The following is a 22,514-nucleotide window of genomic DNA, read 5'->3' on the forward strand; positions in this document are numbered from 1 at the left end:
GTGTGAAAAACATGCTCTTGGGAAGCTGCAGTACAGTGATAGATTGTATGCAGACCCCTTAACTTACTTCATTACAAATTGACATCATCATTGCCAGCACATTTTGTTAAACACAGATGAATTGCACCTCTTAAATTCTTCAGCAGCAAGGCTGACATTTTTTGGACAGTAAATCCTCTCATTTCTGAAAAAGAAATGATATACACTTTAGGACACATCGATTTGGAGGATGAGTCCAAGCTCATCCAGGCTTAAAAATCTGGGAAATAGCACAAGCTGACCTGAGTTGCATTAGCTTTTCTGAATTCCTCTATAGGCTCTCAGAAGAAGTGGTTCAAACATAACATGATAGGAAAGCATTTATGACTGTCATTGGGAGCCTCGGCATTGTGTGTTGATGTGGCACTGCATCATCTTGTGGTGATGAACTCCGGCTTGAGTAGCAGAGACAGAACAGAAAGAAATATGTTTGGAATGAACTCTTCTTACATCACCTTAACTGGAATACAGTCAGACAGAGAATTATGTGAGTAATGAAGCAAGGAAAGCAAGGACATAGTTTGCAAGACTGGGTAAAATATGTCTTTCTGCTTAGAACACTTTCATCTGTAAATGGGTAAAAGTATGCAACTCCTTGGTAATGTCAATGCTCAAACCAAGTTGGATTTTGAAAGTCTAACGTTACAGAAGTGAGCTATTTTACACAAAGCCACAACATATTTTATACTGTAGTTTTAACTTCCTCAGGAATTAGAAGACTTCAGCAAAAGAGCAGGGAATCAAAACACAGATACATCTTGATTTTTTACCCTCCTATTTTAGAGCACAGATGTAACCAAGGTCCTAATTTTTAACGAGCAAGGAAAGAAACAGTTAAGAGACTTGTAAAGTGTATCTGTCTTTCTCCCTGTTGGTGCTGCTTTCTTTCTGAAAATATGCAGAAAAAAACCTTAAGATGCCCCAGTAAAGAAGCATCAGCCATCTTTTCTTCTGTTTCTACTAGGATGGAATCACACCAGAAAATTACACAAAAGGAATCTGAAATGATCTAGTTATACTACTGTCAGACCTTTTCACAACACAAAGTAATGCTATTTAGCAGCACGTTACCCTGTATCACTACACCTTCACTATCTGCAGACAGGCATCCAGGTGTGCCCTAGTCCTCAGTGGATCTGTGATGGAGCAGGGAACTGAGCTCACAGCTCTCAAACCCAGGGGCTTGATCTCCCCTCTGCAAGAACAAGATGTTGCCAAGGTTCATGCCTTGCTCCTATTTCCCAAAGCATTGAATTTCAGAGTTTTAGGACAACTCTTACACATATGAACCTGATTCTTAAAGTGAACCTTTCCACTACTCCAACATACTGCACTTGTCATGTGTATGTGAAGTAAGGCAATAAAACCAAACCCTATATTAATTCTAGTTTTCAATTTGAAGCCAGCGAAGAGACAAAAAAATGAATGAGGCTTTATCAGCAGATGGGCTGAGGTGTGCAGATGGGCTGAGGTGTTCTAAACAAAAATAATAAAACATTGATAAAACCATATTATTCATTGAAAAATACACTAATTAATTGATGTAGTAATGCCTCATTTTCTAGTTTTAATTAAAGAAAAAAGAGTAAATTGTGGTGCTAGGATGGAAATGGAGTAATTTCATTCTAGAACAAGTTTCCATTTGATACATATAAAGATGAACTGAAACAAACTTTTTATTTAAAACTTTAAAAAGGGGGATTTGTTTATGCCAGGTGATTTCTTGCCCCCCATCAAGTTCGATACGTGATGTTGCATTTTCAAAAGAAGAATGTTAAAATGGTGTTATTTCCTTCCAAATAGCAAGTTAAAATCTCACTCCAGTAAAGTTCTGAAGTAGGATAGCTTTAAAAAAGAAATTCAGTTTTCCTTATTAATGCTTAACAGCTTCAGTAAAGAAGCTCTCAGATCATGAACACACAGCTATGCTTGAAAGACAAAGTCAAGATGTCTTGATGACTAAGGATGCCTGTTACAGAAGGTGAGGGTACAACAGTTTGATACTTTTCTTCACACATTTTTTGTTCTTCACTGTGAAAGATGTTCCCTTTTCACAGTCTTTTACAGATGTTAATTCAGGGTGAAAGATCAGGAATGTGTCATTCACCTGAAGCCTTGACACTCTGTTTATAACATAATTCATACTATGACTGTTGAGCAACAAATTTACCTGCAAAATGCATAAGGAGGATCCTTGTCAGCTACAAAGAACTGCAACCCATGAAGTTTCTCAAATGCTTTACTAAGAACTAGTGAATAGAGGCTGACACAGGTACTCTTAATGAGAACACCACAGATTGCGCTTAGCCTCCTGACTCAGAGGAACAGCAGGTTATATGATTTTAAGGCTCCAATTTACCTCAGCTCTAAGGTGATTCTTCCAGTTGAGTGCAAGAACAATTCCAGTATGAAACTGGACACTGCAACAGTCAAAGAAGGAATAGGTCCTCCATTCTGAGGCTTCCGCCAGAGAACTGCTAACACCACGTTAACAGATGCTCATCTGCAGGAAGACAGCCATATGAAATGCAAAGAACTGACCAGGCAGCACCAGTGCTGTGCACTGCGAGAAAGAAAATGATAAGCAATTTTTTAAAATGTTAATAAGGGGAAACTGAAGCCTTCAACAGGTCTGAAAAATATCCATTCACAATCCTGGCTTATCTGCACAGGGGGAAAATTCTGTATGTGTGAGTCAGTTGCTAAGAAAGCTCTGACTAACGCAGATACAAGGCTGACTTTTTAAGTTGACATTTCTACTTTTCCAGTGGATCAGAACTGTCAGGAGAGTTCCTCAGGCAGACCAGAGGATTGCAGAGGAGAGTTATTCAGGAGCAGTCTAAGAGTTGTGGCATAAGTACTTTGATGGAATTACCAATGGGTGGTTTAAGAAACAGCCTTGGACTCTATTCGCAGCACTAGCAATTACCACTCCCAGAACAGAATCAGAACAAAGGAACAGAATCAGAAGGAAAACAGCTGCAAATTTTCCTATATGGGCAAGGAGCAAATTCTCTTTTGCTACTGCTTTCACAATGCCTTTAGCTAACATCTGGCAGTGGGGCACGACAGACAACTGGAGACAGGAGCATTTAAAGTGTTGCTACAAGACGTGCCAAGAGCTCAGCTGTCAGAGTCCTTACACTCTTCATGCCTCTTTTGGGTTTCTCACAAGATGTGACTATGATAAATATTTATTCTTCAAAAATGATCAAAAATGTCTTTTATCAAGTACATCAGCAGAACATACTGTGCATCTGTAGAGTACCAAAATAGGGATTAAGTAAAATTTTGCTAGGTAGTTGGAGAAAAAAAGTCTTTAAAGATGGCGTTTGGCATGGGTTAATCGCCTCTTTCATTAAAGAAAGGAATACATACTGAGAACATCTTTCTGCCATCTGATTAAGCAATGAGCCAATACAATTGTAAATCTTCCAGAAATTCCCCATGGTTCAACTCAACAGAGGCAATTCTTTACTTCTCAGACCCTATCCCTCATTTTCAGATGATCATTGCATTAATTGTGTACAAAAACTTTCTATCATGCTGTTAAAAGAAATGGAATATGACTGTGTTGTGATTCTCCTTAGCAACCTTTGACAATTAAGAGATTGAATTATTCATACATATTTTTAAATAAAATAACAATTTTTAAGTTTGCTCAGCACTCAATTGCTCAAACAGCAAGCAAAACCAAAACTGTTTCATTCTAGTATAAACAGTGCGACTGTTCATTTTCTAGTGGCTGATACAACTTACTCTATCTGTAATGGAGGTAAAAAGGATTTAAAGGTACTATTCTATCCCCACAATCATACGCTATGAATTGCTTTGCAAGTCATTGGAATTTTTTCTTCCTTTGAATAAGGCAGATTTTAAGTCTTGTCTGCACTTATTTGTATTATTTACAAGTACTGAAAGTACTAGTTTGTGTAATACTTACCCATATTATATATAGTTTCATGCATGTCCAGTCAAGTTTGGCATATTAATTCAACAGGGTTCAATTCAAACAGGTTTTTTTCTCTGTGTTAGTAAGCAGCACAACCATGGTATTAAAATAGAAATGATGGGATTTGCACTGAGACACATGATAATTTCATTCAAGATGGGAAAAATATAGATGACACCCACTTTATTTTTAGGCTGCAAAACTGACTAAAAAAATCTGAAGAATATCAGAGGGGAAATATGCCCTTTATGAAGACAAATAAATACACATGCTAAGACTGTACATTGCGACGCACATTTTATAAACGGAATTTTTGTTCACTGGCATAAACTGAACCACAACCAGATAATCTGTATGGGAAGAATGATCTAGTAAGATGGAGTTGTATTTTTTCCTCTAAATGTTATTTTAGATAATGAGAAATTCTATTTAAGTTGTTTTTTCTTCCATTTAACATACATTTGAGCTATCAGTGTAGTTGAATAGTATTGCTGTCTTAGGCTACTACTGGACAATAAAGCTACAGACAGAAATAAAATAGTAATAGCTTGTGACAGGCTACATTTAAAATGTTTGATCAGACTGATCAATGGGCCTTTGCTTCAAAAGCTAAGTTGAGGTTCAAGGAAGGAAAAGATGATGGTTGTTCCAACAGTCTGTCCATATCTCACTGAACTAAGGCATCTGGGATGTAGCCCCAGTCTTAATACAGCTGCCACATACAGAAAAATGCTTTTTGCTTCTCAGACTCCATGATAGAAATTCACATCTATCTTTTTCTTTCAAAAAATACTTCTGTTAGAGTCTATACACTTAACTTACACCTTGATTTTATTTTAAATTTAAGCAGCTTTATTCTTCTGCCCAGTGTTGTAATTATTTTTGATTCTTTAAGCAGCATTCTAAAAATTTATTACTATTTGACAATTAATATTTAAATAACAATAGTTGTGACAGTTATTGTAGATGAGCTGTTACAGGAATGGGTTTTTATTTTATTTTATTTTTTTAACATCTGTTAATGCGCCTTGAACTCTGTGTGCTACTGGTTTGTTGGGTTTTTTTTCTTTTCCATTTACACAATTGCCTTCTGGGTTTTGTGTTTCCTCAAGCTCTTTTTACCCAGAGTACATACCTCCGAAAGTAATCTCATTCAGGTTGATTCAGTCCTCGTTTCTGTTCAATTTGAAGTTATTTTATTTGGCTCACAGCAGAACATCACACAGTCTCTCACTGAGTTATTGAGGATTTTCACCCCATATCAGCAGCTCATCAGCAATTACTTTTCTGCACACAGATCCTTAAAGATCCAGGACATGATGATTTGTTACACTTTCTGTACTGAAACAATCATGAAGGGAAGCTCCTTAAAAAAGTTTCTACCAGAAAGGGAGTGGAGAGATGAGCACTTCTAATAATGGCAGATCCTTCCCTTCCATCTCAAAAATTGAAAATAGTAATATTTTTAGGTCCAGGCACAATGAAAGTGTACATTCACAGCCTTTATTTAAATCTTTAGATATATTAAAATCCACAGCTTGCCTGACCTTAATACTGCAATCCTCCTATAACCTAATCATCTAGCGTCTGGAATGGCTTCATAACATCTGATGTTAGATCTGGTAAAATTTGTCTTTAATTTGTTTCCCACTGCCAATGGAAATTTAAATAAAGTATTCTATTTCTGGTGATATAGCGGGATTTATATTCACATGACAAGGTGTGACTGTAATTTGTGGGGGGTATTAAAAATTTGTTAGGTTTAGTGTGCATCTTTTACAAAGCTTGTTTCAGTACACACATTATGCATATTCTTAATAATTTGTTTGGTGGGGGGTTTTTTGTGTTTTTTGTTTTTGTTTTTTTTTTTTTTTGTTTGTTTTGTTTTTTTTTTTGGTGGGGGTGTTTTTTTTGTTTGTTTTTGTTTTTAAAAAGCAGCTCTCAATCCTAAACAAGATTAGGATTTCTCATTCCATTCCTTTATATCTCATGGTGCTAGTCAACAAGGGCTTAATTTTTTAGGGTGACTAAAAGAAAAATGGTATTCTGTTTTACTATAGTTTTAAACATTAAGAACTCCAGTCTTTTACCATTAAGTCTTCCTGTGGTATACAGAGAGGCTGAAAGGGAGCCTTTAGTAGCTCCCTTTCTCCATTGGGAGCCTTTAGTAGCTCCCTTTCTCCATTTTTAGGTTAAAGAAAAGCAAATCCATGCTACCAGTGAAAAAAAGACGCAAGCTGTCTTCACCCTTGCTAGGTGTGAAAATACGAGTGAAGGAAAGCATGCTGCAGAGACATTCACACTCACTGTATGCCAGTTAGCTCTAACTCTGAGAGAATTTATCTCCCCTAGACAATAAACTCTTAACCCCTGATAATACAACACTGTGGGGACTTGACATCTTGGATCACAGATAGCTTTAGGACTTCTCTACTATATTTGACTGAGCAATGTGAAATGCTCACACAATCTGGCAAGCCTCCATCTTCTCAGAGAAACTGCAGTTTCAGAAGGCTGAAGTCCATGGGTACAACTATGTTATCAAACTGGCTTCTGGGTGGGTTTGGAATCCAGTTGTCTCAGGTCTAGTTAATCCAGACTTGGAATTCTGTATCATGCAGATAGAAGAGACTTTTTCTCTTCCTTTACTATTTTCCTACACACTAGTCACTGTCCTTCAGTCGTATCCTTTGGAGTTGTTTTCCATCCAGTTGAGTAATTCTCTAAAAATATGTTGTTGAATCACTCTTCTGGATTATATTTCTCCTTGACCTGCTCTGTTTTTATTCCTCCAGCATTTACTGACTGATAGTTAATCTCGACATTAACCCTTCTAAAAGCAGCTGGAAAGGCAGCAACTGTACCACCTGCTGTTAGTCTAGGGCTGCTGTGATTATATTGCATTCAATTTCAGTTCCTGTTTCAGAGTCATCTTTTGACTGATTGTTTCCAGTATCACTAGCCAGAACCTTAGATTTTAAATGTAAACTACATCCATATTTATAAACCACACTAAAAAGGTTCTTCTTTTCAGATGACCTAATCTGTTTGGAGAAACATTGTAGAAGCTGGACAAACCTGCCAGCAACATTTTAGCTAGCTTAAGTGCTAGCTCAGATGTCTCTTCATGGCACTGTGCCATGCAGCTGTTGTCATGTTTTCAGGGGTTTCTTAATCGCCCTTGTAAGAGTTTTGTCATCTAGATACAAAGTCATGACTGTAATTGTGGTGTGGATATTTTCTTATTTCTATATGCAATATGTCATATCATTCCGTCCTGGGAATATCCGAATGTTCTGTGACTGTCTTTCACTTTTAATTATATTTTTTTTTTCATGCTTTTATCCTAAAGCACTGTCTATTTCTTTATAACATGTTATTCCATTTCTAAATATTTGCACTTCAACTTTTGCCACTGCTGTTGTTTTTCTTTTTAGAAACACAATTTTCACCAGCCCTGCAAATATCAGCTATTTATTGCAAAGACAGTTCTTTCTATTCTCTAAAGTTAAGTTTTCTTGGATCTAACAATCATTTATACAACAAAACATTCAGGTTCTGGTCCATCCAGTAATTCTCTTATCCCTATGACTCTACTGTACTGAATATGCTGTGATATAACAATCAGCACTCTTGCTTGTCACCTAGTTTCTTCAAAAAAATAACCTTCACTTTCCCTAAGGAACACTGTTCACTGTGTTCCTGATTAAAAACAAAATGTCTTTTTCTGGCTATCTTTATGTTCCTTATGATGTACAATGTTGGGCTCTACTGCTCCTGGATCTACTGCCTATCATTGTGAACGTATTCTTCTACTTGCCCATCTCTGCACTCAAATTGTTCCTTGCTATCATTTGCTCTAAGAGTTGTCTAAAAGAAAACAAAGGGTTCAGAATTTAATGTAGTAAGTTCATTTTCTTCAAAACCCCCAGGAAGTTATGCTCATCCACACAAACAACTAGTGCAGAGAGGTCAGGTTTATGAAATTTCTCTTTCCACCTTTCTATCGAATCTTGCCTCCACCCGCTCCCAAAAGATTTCTCACTCCTTAGAAGATTCTTTGCCATTTAAAACAAAAATAGACACCAGCCTGAGTATCATGAAACTTCGTAACAGAGTAATCTTAGCAGTGTCATCACAACTACTGCTTCATTTCATCATATTCCAATGTAACAGCTTCATTCTCCATTTAGCTTGAGTGCTGGCAAACTTCATTTCTACACGTACCCACGCTTCAGCACAATATAATGCAAACTCCTACACTTTCTAACCATTTCTACAATATGCTCATTTACTCCCTTAATACTGCTAAGAAATGAAAAAGTAAATGCTCTAAGTGGGAGTAGTTCTACTAATTTATTGCAATGAAATAATATTCTAATGCATTGTAACATTCTTAAAATGTAATTTTCATATTCATAAAGACAATAACTGTCAAGATATTTTAACAGACTCCTGTTGTCTTTTATCACATTATCTTTTTTAAGATACATGTACACAAGCATTCTGGCTTTCAAAAGTGGCAAGCTGCTTTTGAAACCTTCTTTTTTAAGGATCAGGTGAGACACTTCTTGATCTCAAACTCTCTAAGACAACTTTTTTCTTCTGAGCTCTAAAGAACTACAATCCAAAATCATTTAAGCTCATTTTCTACCCATGGATCAGAGATAAGGTGTACTGGGTCTGGTTGGGATGGAATTTTCTTCATAGCAGCCCGTATGATGCTGTGTTTTGGATTCATGACCAAACAAGTGTGGATAACACACCAGTACATTGGCTATTGCTAAGCAGTGCTTGCACTGTGTCGAGGCTTACTCTGTGTTTTGCTCTGCACCTCCAGCAAATGGGATGGGGGTCACCAAGAGTTTGGATTGGGGCAAAATTGGGACAGCTGACCCCAGCTGACCAAAGGGATATTTCATACTATATGGCACTGTGCTCAGCAATAACCTTGACAGTTGTTCTCCTCAAGTAGGTATGGCTCGGAGACTGGCTGGGCATTGGTCTGCTGGTGGGGAGGGGGTGAGCAACTGCCTTTTCATCACTTCTTTTTTTTTTTTTTTTTTTTCCATTCTATTTCCTTTACTTATTAAACTGTCTGAACCTTGATTCATGAGTTTTTCTCAGTTTTGCCCTTCCAATTCCTTCCCCCACCCCACCACAGGGGAGTGAGTGAGCGTTAGAAGCCATTACTAAGAAACAAAATTGCACCTAAAGAATTAGCCCAGGCTATCTATTCCTATATGTCATACCGTGGGCCTCAAGGAAAGATAAGAGCTGGCCAGACAGCTACTGATAGTTGCGTAGCATAATTGTGAAATCAGCAGATCTGACAGACCTAAAAAATTAAACTTAACTACAGATCTCAGAAGAACTATTATAAAAATATATTAATGGAAAACTCTCTGTGAAAACAAGATTTCTATCTCCTACAATTTTTTTTTTTTTACATGCTAGAAACATCACAAATGTTATAAGGCATTTACAAGTTATTGCTATTCAGCTCAGGGAGAAAAAAAAAATAAATCTGTCCTCTGCATACCTTCACCCCAACTTTTCCAGATGTAAAGTCATACTTCAATATTTCTCTGTATAGTTTTCTTGCATTTTTCCCATTGCTTTTCATGATATGTCACAGGTTTACTACAAGGTATTATCTCATTGAAAGGGTCTATTAAACTGTAAGTAACAGTGAATCTCTAATTTATATGCATACACTAGGATGGAGTTAAGCTTGGTCATCATCTACTGTCTGATACCATCTCCACTCAATTATGTAATAGGAAACAGAGCGTGTGAAGGTGGAGACATAAGTCCATTCATCATTGCTACTTGATTTCACATTACTTAAATGCTAATGCTCTCAGTCCTCCCAACAATACAGCCTGTCTGCCTCCCTGTCTGCATAACTAATCTAACGCATGTATTTCCTACATTCCTTTCTGTTGCAAGAAAAAAACATTATTTTCTTTTCTTCTCTGACTTTCATTTTATACAAGCCTATTTCTTCTGTCTGAGGATTGTTTGTCTACATGTATACCTACATCTTAAATTCAGCTGCTTCCTAGAATCATTAAATGTCCTACAAGAAGAAGTTTACCATTTCACCCCAATTGGAAATATTCTCAAATGATTTTTGTAACTCACAAAGTACCTCTGCTTGTTTGTGTAGATTAGAATCTGAGGATGAATCACCACAGAATGGTGTTAACTGGGTTTATACTTAAATTCAATATCTGGAGTCTGGCTTCCACAAAACAAGTCAAAGGGTAAATACAGCTAACAAGGAAGGAGTTATATGTCTACAACATCAGCAAGACAGGATTTTCATGCCCCAAAGTGCCAGCCTTTTGTATGGCAATTCTGTCACCATTAAAGAGAATTGAAGTTTTCTGTACTAATGAATGCTCTTAAACTGACATACATGACACTGTAATTAAAACCCCATACCTTGTGCAGTGTGAATTGCAGAGTTTTCCTCCAAATGTCTATATTGAGAAAGGAAAAGGTTAGGAGTTGTTTTCAAGGAATTGATATTACAGCTAGGTATGCCAAAAGGCATGACGTTTTGATTAGAGACACATCCTGTCTCTGAACTTACCTGCAAGTTCTAATGTAATAGTGCCACCCCCAAGAGGGAGCATATGCAGAACTTATGGGCAGCTGCTATACCCAAACATGTTTCCACAAGCTCACCTGAGGCATCGTGCCTATCATGGAAGCTCTCGGGAGCTTTGCAAGTACAGTGCCCTCTCATAACCCTTACCTAGTGCACGAGTATCTTTGAAAGCTTTCAAGATGACAGGGACTTACATAAATGCCAAGTACTCTTACATGTAAAAAATCGAAAGTCATCTAAAGAAACACATTCTGCTGCTGAGGGATGAATAATCCTGAGGTTGGAATACACTTTCTAATTTTGTAGTAAGACATGAAAGTGTTACTACTTGAAGAAAGCACTAGGGACACGTACCCATCAACTAAAGTTGCCAAGGGAGGGGAATCTCAATCCATTTCACTCCTACCAGTTTAATGCCAGTGCCAGCAATAGATGCCCAGAGCCTGGAGAGGGATCACAGTTCAGCAGGAGAGCACCTGAAGAGCAGCACATATGAATTACGGCCTCTTTGGTCAGTAAGTCAGCTTCTTCACTGGCCCAATTTAAATGTCTCTATGCAAACACATGTAGCATGGGGAATGAACAAGAGGAGTCAGCACATGAGCACGCTTGCAGGGCTATGTTCTTCTCAGCATCATAGAGATGTTGTGGGATGGCTCCTATGACTGGAGTGTTGGAATGGAAGGATACAGACTCTTTAGAAAAGGCAGGTGGGGGAAACAAGGATGAGTGTTTGCCCTCTATGTCAATAACCAGCTGGAGGGCATAAGGCTTTGTCTGGGTATGGTTGAGGAGCTGGCTGAGAGTCTGTGGCTTAGGACCAAAGGGAGGGCAGGGACAGGTAACATTATAGTGTTGGTCTGCTACAGGCCACCCAACCAGAAAGACTGAGTGGATGAGGCCCTCTATAGACAGGAGCAGCCTCACGTTCACAAGCCCTGGTCTTCATGAGGAACTTCAGCCACCCCAGTATCTGTTGGAGGGACAACATAGCAGGGCACAAGCAAACCAGGAGGTTCCTGAAATGTGTTGATGATAACTTCCTTCTCCAAGGGATAGAAGAACCAACAAGCTATGCTGGACCTTGTTCTCACCAACAAGGTGCTGCTGGTGGGGAGTGTGAAGCCCAAGGGCAGCCTGGGCTGAAGCGACCATGAAATGGTGGAGTTCGAGATCCTCAGGGCAGTGAGGAGGATGCACAGCAAGCTCACTACCCTGGACTTCAGAAGAGCAGACTTTGGCCTTTTCAGGGATCTGCTTGGCAGAGCAGCATGGGATAAAGCCCTGGAGGGAAGAGGGGCCCAAGAAAGCTGGCTAATATTCAAGAATCACCTTCTCCAAGCTCAGGAGTAATGCATCCCAACAAAGAGAAAGTCAAGCAAAACCACCAGGAGGTCTGCATGGATGAACAAGGAGCTCCTGGACAAACTCAAACACAAAAAGAAAGACTCGGGGTGGAAACAAGGACAAGTAGCCTGGGAGGAATACAGAGAAGTTGTCTGAACAGCCAAGGATCAGGTTAGGAAAACCAAAGCCCTGACAGAACTAAATCTTACCAGGGATGTCAGGAGCAACAAGAAAAGCTTCTAGAAGTCAGTTGGTGATAAAAGGAGGACTAGGGGAAATGTGTACCATGTCTGGAAGGAAAAGGGAGACCTGGTTACTGGGGACATGGAGAAGGCTGAGGTACTTAATGGCTTTTTTGCTTCAGTCTTCACTGGCAATTGCTTCAGCCACACCTCCTAAGTCGCAGAAGGCAAAGGCAGGGACTGGGAGAATGAAGAACCACCCACTGTAGATGAAGTTCAGGTCCATTTAAGGAACCTGATGCTGCACAAGTCTGTGGGACCTGATGAGATACATCCATGGGTCCTGAGGGAACTGGCAGAAGAAGTGGCTAAGCCATTATCCATCATATTTGAGAAATCATGGCAGTCTGGTGAAGTTTCCACTGACTGGAAAAGGGAAAACATGACTCCTATTGTTAAAAAAAGGAAAAAAGGAAGACTCAGGGAACTACAGGCCTGTCATTCTCACCTCTGTGCTTGGGAAGATCATGAAGCGGATCCTCTTGGAAACTACGCTAGGGCACATGGAAATAAGGAGGCGATTGGTGACAGCCAACATGCTTCACTGAGGGCAAATCATGCCTGTACAAATTTGGTGGCCTTCTTCAATGAGGTTACAGCATTGGTAGATAAGGGAAAAGCAACTTAAACCATCTACCTGGATTTCTGCAAAGCATTTGACACTGTCTTGCATGATATCCTTGTCTCTAAATTGGAGAGACATGGATTTAATGGATCCTTGGTGGATAAGGAATTTGCTGGATGGTGGCACTCAAAAAGTTGCAGTCAATTGCTTGATGTTGACGAGTGGTGTTCTTCAGGAGTTAGTATCAGGCTGTTACTATTTAATATCTTTGTTGGTGACACAGACAGTGGGACTGAGTGCATCCTCAGCAAGTTGCCAACACCACCAAGCTGTGTGCTGTGGTCGACACGCTGGAGGGATGTGCCATTCAGAGGGACCTGGACAGGCTGGAGAGGTGGGCCTGTGCAAACCTCATGGAGTTCAACAAGGTGAAGTGCAAGATCCTGTACATAGGTTGGGGCAATCCAAAGCTGGGCGATGAGTGGATTGAGACCAGCCCTGAGGAGAAGGACTTGAGATTGTTGGTTGACAAGAAGCTCAGAATGACCCAGCAACGTGTGCTTGTAGCCCAAAAAGCCAACTGTATCCTGGGCTGCATCAGAAGGTTGAGGAAAGTGATTCTCCTCCGCTACTCCGCTCTCGTGAGACCCCACCTGGAGTACTGTGTACAGCTCTGGGGCACCCAACATCAGAAGGACGTGGATCTGTTGGAGCAAGTCCAGAGGAGGGCCATGAGGATGACTGGGGGCTGAAGCACCTCCCCTGTGAGGACAGACTGAGAGAATTGGGGTTGTTCAGCCTGGAGAAGAAAAGGCTCTGGGAAGACCTTATAGCGGCCTCCCAGTACCTAAAGGGGGCTACAGGAAAGGTGGGGAGGGACTTTTCACAAGGGCATGTAGTAATAGGACAAGGGCTAATGGCTTTAAACTGAAAGAGGGTAGATTTAGATTAGATACAAGGATGAAATTGTTCACTGTGAGGGTGGTGAAACACTGGGACAGGTTTCCCAGAGAGGTTGTGGTGGCCCCCTCCCTGGCAGTGTTCCAGGCCAGGCTGGACAGCGTTTTGAGCAACCTGGTCAGGTGAAGGTGTCCCTGCCCATGGTAGGGGGGTTGGAACGAAATGGTCTTTAAGGTCCCTTCCAATCCAAACCATTCTTTGATTCTATGATTAGCATCAGGCATATGTCTCATTAAAATCTGGCATGTCAAGTTTCGGCAAACTTATAATGGTCAATGTCAACACTGAACTTGTTTTACTATCAACAGACCTGCAAACTTCTCTGTTACGGTCAAGAGCAGGTATTTTACATCTGAACTTGTCTGACTAAGAAAAACTGTTAGGTATGTACACACCGTGTTCCCTTTCTCTTTTTATAGTCTGATTGCACATTATTATATTGATGAGATTAAACACCTTTGACATCAACAGCCATTGTTCAGTTGTACATGTCTCCTTTACAAGTCAATATCCTGTTCCATATGTATCTATATTCACTACCGAAAGGGAATGTGAGAAGACAGCTGCTATAGCAAGCTGAATGAAGGTTCTTTTCAGTCTTTCTTTATCAATCATCTCTGTGTTTCCATGCTACACCCTTTTGTTATATATCTGCATTCAGATTTACGTCTCTCTGTGTTTATTGCCCACTCAAAATCCTTAAGAAGTACCACCAGTGAAGATAAAATAAAATATCTATATTAAATTAAAATCATATCTGCCAGTTCTACATTGTTGCACATTGTGCTTCTTCCGAAAGCAGCTATATAATTATAGGTACTTGGGTGCATAAAGTGATACAGAGGTTTCTATGGCAATTATTCATTTTAATTGAAAATTGTGTAGGGAAAAACTCGTTTCATGTGCAGTATGCAATTTGCATTTGTTTCCAAAGAATCTGAACTTGCTCAGGGTGAGTTGTGAATTCATATTTTCCAGGAAGACACAATCTTTAAAATTCTGTCTGGGGGGTGGGAAACCGAGGGGGGGTCTTGGTAAGGTTATTAAGCCTATTAAAATTTAAGACCATTTATCCATTTATACAACTAGACTATCTATTTTTTACTGTCAGGTAATGATTTTATGCTTAAAATCAAAGAAGAAGAGTTAAAAATCAAATTAATACACAATGTCCTTGAAGCTACAAGGTAGAGGAACCAGAAATAAAGAAGTACCAGAAAGGACAACAGAGAGACAGCATGCTGAAAGAGGCAGGTCGTCAATGAGACCAAACCCACAAGATCAAACATTTGTATTGTCACGTATTTTAGCTACTGTATGTTAAAATAATAATGAAAACAAAGTTAGTTCCAGCTTTACTATATTTTAGAATGTCAAAGTAAGAGTCGGAGGGAAGCAACTGTTTTACCTTGCTTATCTAATAAAATAAAGCTATAACTTATTTTTTCCTATGGGAAAATAGAATTTCTTTCCTCCACCAAATCCCATCACCCCAATGAGTTGAACACACTTTAGCCCTAAATTTACAACAAAGACCAAATCAACTACTTCAAGTGATGAGGACCTGGAAACAACCTCTGAAATTGTTGTTTCATATTCACAAAATTTATAGCATTGCCTTTTCTGAAACAAAACTCTACTCATTTTCTGTCTATATCATCACAAGACTGTATAGGCTAGGTGCCAAAAATGTCTCAAGTTAAAAATAGTCCTTATCTCCTTCATAAATATTAAAAAAAATATTATATTGCTGGGAGGGTCCAGGAGGAACTGTTCTTTACTAGCCACAAAATCCTCCCAACTGAGCAAAACCTGTACTTAAAAACATATGTCCATGGCAGTATGTAAGGAAAACCAGAAGGATAATTTCAATAACAATGTATCTTTGGTATTAGTATATTTGGCTCATTGCATTTCCATACTCATTTAGAATATCTAAAACAGAAAAAGGAAGAATATGACTCCTAACTTCAATGTCAATGATTGCACCACAGTTCAGAAGAAAGCAAAATGACATGAACCTGCTTTTCATAATATATTTAATGTTTTGAATAAAATGGTGACTAATAATAAACCTCTTGCTGAAAACCATGGGGACTGGGAAGCAGATATTCCCTCCAAGTGACCAAGTTACTCTTTTTTTCTTGGCCCATGGCAAGTTCTATTTTGTTCAGAAAATGGTTTTGCAAGACAGGGGAACCAACTTGCTTGAGAAAGAAGTGTGAACATGAAAGGGGTCCCACCAAGGACAATCTAGTGGCAGAGGGCTTTTCACTGCATGGATAATTTGCTTTATTTTTGGCACCCATTCTGCAATGTGTTGACAGCTGTCATCTCCCTCACCTTCTGCTGCAGTTTAGACCCTCTTTTGATACTTACCTGCCTCCCTTTGTTTTACTACCTGACTCTCTAATTATTAAAACAGAGAACAATCAACAGAAAGGTGTCCAGACATAAAAGAAATATACTGTCATTCCAATGTGTGTTATTCTTATGAGTACATATATAGAAAATAAGTTACTGAAGGGAAGTAAAGGAATGTAAATTTTATTTAGTTCTGAACATGGTAACATTCGCAGTTACTCAGCTCTGATGATCCATAAACACTACTGGTGGTGCTCCTCTTGTAAGGTTCTGTTTCTTACACAGAACTTAAGCTTACACCATTGTGTACCCTACACCTACTCAACAGTTTTTATGAATTTTCAGGGTTTGAGAAACATAGCTATTAAACAGCAGTTTTCATGGTGTTGAAGGGAGAAGTAAGATCTGAAGGTTGGTTTTGGCTGACATTAAGAGACAGGTTTGAAAAGATTCTGGCTGAGGCACTGTTCTCAATAAATTAAATGTAATGACTAGATCTAGTAGGAAGCTGCTTTTTATAGCCAAATTGTATGCCTGGCTGGGAGAAGTGGGAAAGGAAAAAAAAAAAAAAAAAAGAGGAAGCCTTTACAGTTGTGCTTGCCATCATTTACTGAGAAAACCATCAAGATACCAGAGCCATAAATATCTGTCTCCATTTTGGCTCAGTAACACAAGCGTCAAAAGCGTGTAAAGGAAAACTCTTTCTTGCTTTTAAGAACACATACACATGCATGCAGAAAAAATTGCCAATAAAAGCTGTAACTTCATTTTCCGAAATGACAGAGTGTTTTTTATGTCGGACTTGGATGCACTGCTCACTCCCCTCGGTATACTCAAATCTGGAAATCACACAGAATACAAATCTTCGCCAATGTAAGAAAGACTAAATAACTCTGATTGTAGAACCTAAAGTTCTTCTTGACCACATAAAGACAATTCCTGTCTAACAGATGCACAGTAATCCTCTGTAAAATGAATCATCAAGTATTCCTTAAAGTCTTGGGACAAGCTAAAAGTTCAATAAAGAGTGCAGTCCTTTAAATCTACACACTTCAGCTCCTCACACTTCCTGTGGGGAATATAAATTGCTTCTAAGTACTTACTATGCTGCATACAATTCAAATTCTATTGCTTCAATTCATTATATTAAAAAGTAATACAAACTTCAATTATTCATTGTAAAAGTACAGATTTAGCTAAAGTACACAGAAAATTCAATTCATACCAAAATGGTTACAAAGTTCAAATTAATCTATTTGTAGTCCTCCCACGTCCTTCTCGGCACCCTTTAAAATGTCACTTATTTTATAAATAAAGATATAGATTTTGTGAGTATTGACGTTCTTTATCTACAGAAAAGTTCTCTCTGCTTTTAGTTTTGCAGACATTATTTACCCATCCCAAATCACTAACAATTACAGCTAAAATAAAGGGTCCATATGAGTAAAGGTTACAGGACTAGACTTACAGCTCAAAAGTTTGCACCTTATAAACCTCTCATCTTCAATTCTACATTCAAAAGGTACTTATGATTTCAAAGAAATTGCAAATCAAATGATTACACGCTACAGGAAATTAGATAAAAGAGAAAGGAACCACTTCAACACCATCAAGAGATTCTATTCAGCTATTATATTAATAGCAAAAAAACATATTTTGATTGCAGCTTCTGCAGGTATAAAATGACAGGTTTTAGACTCTACTTTTATTGAAGTGCACAGATCCACAAGGCATTTTCAGTCCTACAAGGTGTTTCAAAGTCTTGTAATCATTCAGCAAAGCATTTGGACAGCACTTCTTTAATTTTAAGCAGAGGAATAACTGCACTTGTTAAAATATGTTCTAGAGTATGTAGCACCTTTCAGAATAAATTCAAGCAGTAGAATTAAGTATAAAATACTGCTGAACTTACCAAAATCAACACCAAAGCTTTTGCATTTCTGAAGCCAAGTGGTGAATTTATTCGTCATAACTTTAGTTTTAATTTCTTTATGGAATCTAATGTAATCTTTATGTTAACATTCTATTATATAAAATGTAATACTTTTAAATTTCAGATTAAGATAAACATCTGAGAAATATATGCTACTGCCATGATAATGCCCTTCTTGTTGTTAGGAATAGACATATTCCATCTCTTTCCCTTCTAATTTAACTAAAATTAAAAAATCTGTGCACAGTATAATTGGAACAATCAGGGCACTAAACCAGAGCATTTTTATTAGCTATTAAGAACACCTACCACAGTAACTGCATATTGCACTAACAACCAAACTGCAGTACACCTGAAGCAAATAGTGGGATTATATATATATATATATATAAAAAAATATATATAAAATATATATTTGCATACACACAGACACACTAATAAAAGCAAGTCACAAGGTTTATGGACTGCTTCTTCCATTGCTAGCCTCTCATCACCCATAAATGCTCTTCTGAGTTATTTTGCAACTGTTTTCCAAATTAGCTTGCAATAAGAATTTCAATTATTATTCTTTTCCTTTAATAATAAAATACAATTTAATACACAAGAGACTACTTCAGTGAACTCCCCTCCAAAAAAGATTATAAAATAATTCTATCTGAAAACACATATCCCTAGCAAATATTTTCACATTAAAATATTAAAGGGAAATGGTTTTAAACATTTCTTTCTTAGAAAAAATTATGCAGAACCATAAGTTTAGGCAACGATTTACCTTTCTTGTCATCGAAGTACAGTGTCTGTTGAGCTGGATTTGACCACTGGAGGGAGGTGTTATCATTTTGATCGACCCTGCAGGTCAAATTTGCTGTTCCCCCTTCAACAACCGTGACGTTCTGTGTAAGTGGAAACTGCCCTTGGCTGCCTGAGGAAGGAGGGGAGGGATGGAGAAGGGAAGTGGATAAGAGAAAAAAAGAAAGGATTTAAGTTGTAGAACTGAATTTATTGCAGCAGTTTCCCACATGACAGAGCCTGTATTCAGTGTGATCTATTCTAACCAAAGAAAGGTAGTACATTAAATTGAAAAAAAAAAAAAAAAAATTAAATTTGCAATATATTCTCTGTATCTGAGAAACGGATAGATTAATTAAGAAATAATGATTTTTTTTTCCCTCTGTCTTTTTTCCCCTCTGTAAGTCACACTAATTAGTTCCAAAGAAGTACTCTGCAATTTTATCTCCTCAGACATCACTATACATTCAGGATATGCCTCTGCATAGGGCTCATGTGCTACATACCTACATGGATATCTCAGTACAGATGATATAGTTGAATGGCTGTTGAAAATTTCACTGAAAGCATAACATAAAAATCCAAACAGGATTTTTAAAATAGAGGGATAGGGCAGTCTTGCTTCTCTGTTTCTTTTTATGCTTTTTAAAGAACTCTCAGGACAATGTTTTTCCTGTCAGGTTTGGAAAGTTGTTGGAGACCAAATGTAGTGTGAATCTAATAATCGATGCATCCTCTGTTGAGGGAATATAGCCTGATCTCATATGAAAATGGAAGTGATGATGTAGTAGGTCTCTTTCACATCTGTGATTCTATCCCAGAGCATTATGAATCACATTAAGTGCTTGCTGAAAAGTCACTGGGAAGATTTCCAAATACCTCTACACAATACAGGAGCAGTATCACACAGGTTCTTGAATCACAAGCATTTTCAATAGCATAGTTAGACTAAAGTGTTTATGTATTGTGAGAAATAGCACACTCCTTGTCAAACTGCACAACACATTCTGACAAACAGTATCGCAAGAAGGGAGCACAGCAAAAACAGGGAAGTAATATTTAACGTGGGTGGGGAAAGAAAAGTTCTTCAATAATAAGCGAAACACATCATCTTCTGGGAGATATATTAATTTACTCAAGAACACAATACAAAAGAAAGACAATCCAATAGTCTAAATCAAATATATACTTCTTTATTCCCCTCTCTTCACATAGGTTCTGTTAAAACAAGAAGTGTTCAGGGGCAGGTAGAGCAGTTAGCATAAGAAATAAAATACTGAGATTGACATTCAAGTGGGATGTGTCACAAGTGAAAATATCTACAGTCCCACAGGAGCAAACAAGCTCATAGACATGTCATCAAGGAAATTATATATATACAATATCCACTAGTTATACCAGTAAGGAATCACAAATCCAGCATACAGCCTTCACAGAAACATCCTCTCTCATCAGCTGTTTCCACCTAAATTAAACTGAGGAATGCCTTCTATATGGAAGACATGACAATATAGAAGTCTATTGTCTATTGTACAGGTTTTCAGATGACCAGAGTAAGGAATTATTAAATAAAAAGATTAACAACTGAACTTCTATTTGACCTGCTGATATTGCCAAAAATATAATTCTAGCCATGTTTTGACAGCTGTCCATTTCCCTATGTAAAATAATTTTGATGGCCTTAGGCCTGCTACATAAGCATCTACATCATTAAAACAATTAGCATTTAGGTAGTCTAATACTCTCCACTGTCTTGGCTTAAATAAATAAATAAATAAATAAAGGATTTTAATCAAAATGCAAATCTGAGTAACTGGTATAATTTTTCTACAAATATCAACTTCCTGCAGATGTTTAAAGATCAAAATTTACTATGTACTGATATTTACTATAAGAGGGTATTTACTATCAACAGGATAACAGATATAGTAAATAAAAAATAAGGAATATTGAAAACACCATGCCTAATTTAAATGGTGCAAACAATAAATGCCAAAATTCTCATGACATCCTCTGTATCTGACACTTCATTAATCAAACCCTGCTTCTTGAAAACCACACGCTGAGAAATACTTGATGAGTGAAAAATCATAAACAAGGATGGAAAAAAAAAAAAAAACAACAGAAAAGATTTGTCATTTCCTTCCATTTCTCCTCTTTCAATTCCAATGTGTCAAGGAACCTCAAGATATTGCATAAATTGCTTATCGCTTAAATTAGAATTTTAAAAGTCCAGAAAAATGCACACAGCCTGTTATTACTTCCACTAAATTACAGGCATCTTACCAAAGAAATAACCTTCTAAAGTATGAGTTGTGGATAAGAGGCTATGTAGACTAAAATATTTTTTGCATACAAGAAGCATTAAACAGAATTCAGTGCCAGAGACTAGCACAGTGAAATCTGTCATTTACATTAAAGATGAGGAATGGAAGACAGCGTAATAAAGAACCGCTGCAATGACTTAGGACCCTATTAACACGATTTGGGAGATCTCCCCAGAATTACCCCATATCATTTTTCTGATATTACAGTTTTTATCATGAAGGTGTCAGTGTATATGTATTTGCTAATGATTGTCAAGTCACAGACTTGTTTGTCCAGAAGCCTGGTTAGTAGGTAATTTTTTCTGATCAACCATTTAAATGGAAACCATAAGAGGTCATCTATGTGCTGATGTTTTGACAAGAATTAATCTGTCATGTAAAAGTGAAACCAAAGCATTCATCCTATCCCCTAACAACATTGAAGCTTTGTGGATCTGGAGATGATGCACACAGCTCATAGAAAGCTTGTAGTGGAAAAAGAGGCACAGAGAAAATGAGACATTTAATCTGAAAACTAGCCCAAGAGGAAAGAAGTGAGCCTGTGTGCAACAGAAAAAAATAGAAAAAGCAAGGCCAAAAGAATGGATACTGCACACCTCTTAATAAAGACCAAAATTATTAGTAAGTGATGGGAAAACTGGGACAAAGAAACATTTATGAGTTTTACTTTAGCGCTTGTATCAGCATCTACCTTGGATTATTGAAGTAGGAACTTTGGTGCTGAAAGGACTTGGAGGAGATTGTAAAAGCCCATACAAGATAGATGACCATTATAGAAAGCATCAACATTGTGCCATTTTACACAGCATTATAAGTGTCAAAGAAGTGGCTTTATGCCGCTAAAGATTAGATCTGGTTCCTGGAGGGATTGACAGTATTCTGTGGGGGAGGCCTTATCTCTGCTAAGTAGGTAGGTAGCGCGTGCCCAGTACGGATGCCAGAGAAGCCGCCAGCCCATGGAAGCGCTCAGTGAGATGAGGAACCCAGGCCACCACTGATGCAGACAAACTGTTCTCAGCCATGTCAGCTACCACCGTTGGGCTGCAGGGGCAGCAGGCTCCCGCTGCAGTGCAGCAACCCAAGGCTGGAGGCCACTGCCTGGAATCACATCATCATTTCCCAAGGGATTTGCTTTGGAAAAACCCGTATGCCTGGGATAACTTATTACCACTGTAAAAAAATATTTATACTCCCAGCATTGAGTACGCTGGTTCTGATCCATGGAAGTAGTCCCATTAAATTAAGAATGTTTGGTGATGAGCCTTCAATAAGAAGGCAAGCCAGATCGAGGCTAGTATGTTAAAAGAAATATAGTTTTCATCATTTAAACAACTGGATGTTACCAATGTTTCTCTAGTGGTTCTCTAGTATGAATGG

General features: G+C 38.0%; 1 protein-coding gene across 3 annotated transcripts in view; it reads right to left on the bottom strand.

Moving 5' to 3' along the window:
* The window catches only part of CADM2 (cell adhesion molecule 2), a 697,075-nt gene that overhangs the window by 178,261 nt on the left and 496,300 nt on the right, over positions 1-22,514 (bottom strand). For all 3 annotated transcript variants that reach the window (XM_074901140.1, XM_074901148.1, XM_074901138.1), the window contains one exon: positions 18,794-18,943. In XM_074901140.1, the coding sequence (XP_074757241.1) occupies positions 18,794-18,943 (150 nt within the window). The remainder of the gene's footprint in view (positions 1-18,793; positions 18,944-22,514) is intronic.

Source organism: Athene noctua, chromosome 1 (genome assembly GCF_965140245.1).
Source record: "Athene noctua chromosome 1, bAthNoc1.hap1.1, whole genome shotgun sequence".
In the NCBI taxonomy this organism is placed as follows: domain Eukaryota; kingdom Metazoa; phylum Chordata; class Aves; order Strigiformes; family Strigidae; genus Athene; species Athene noctua.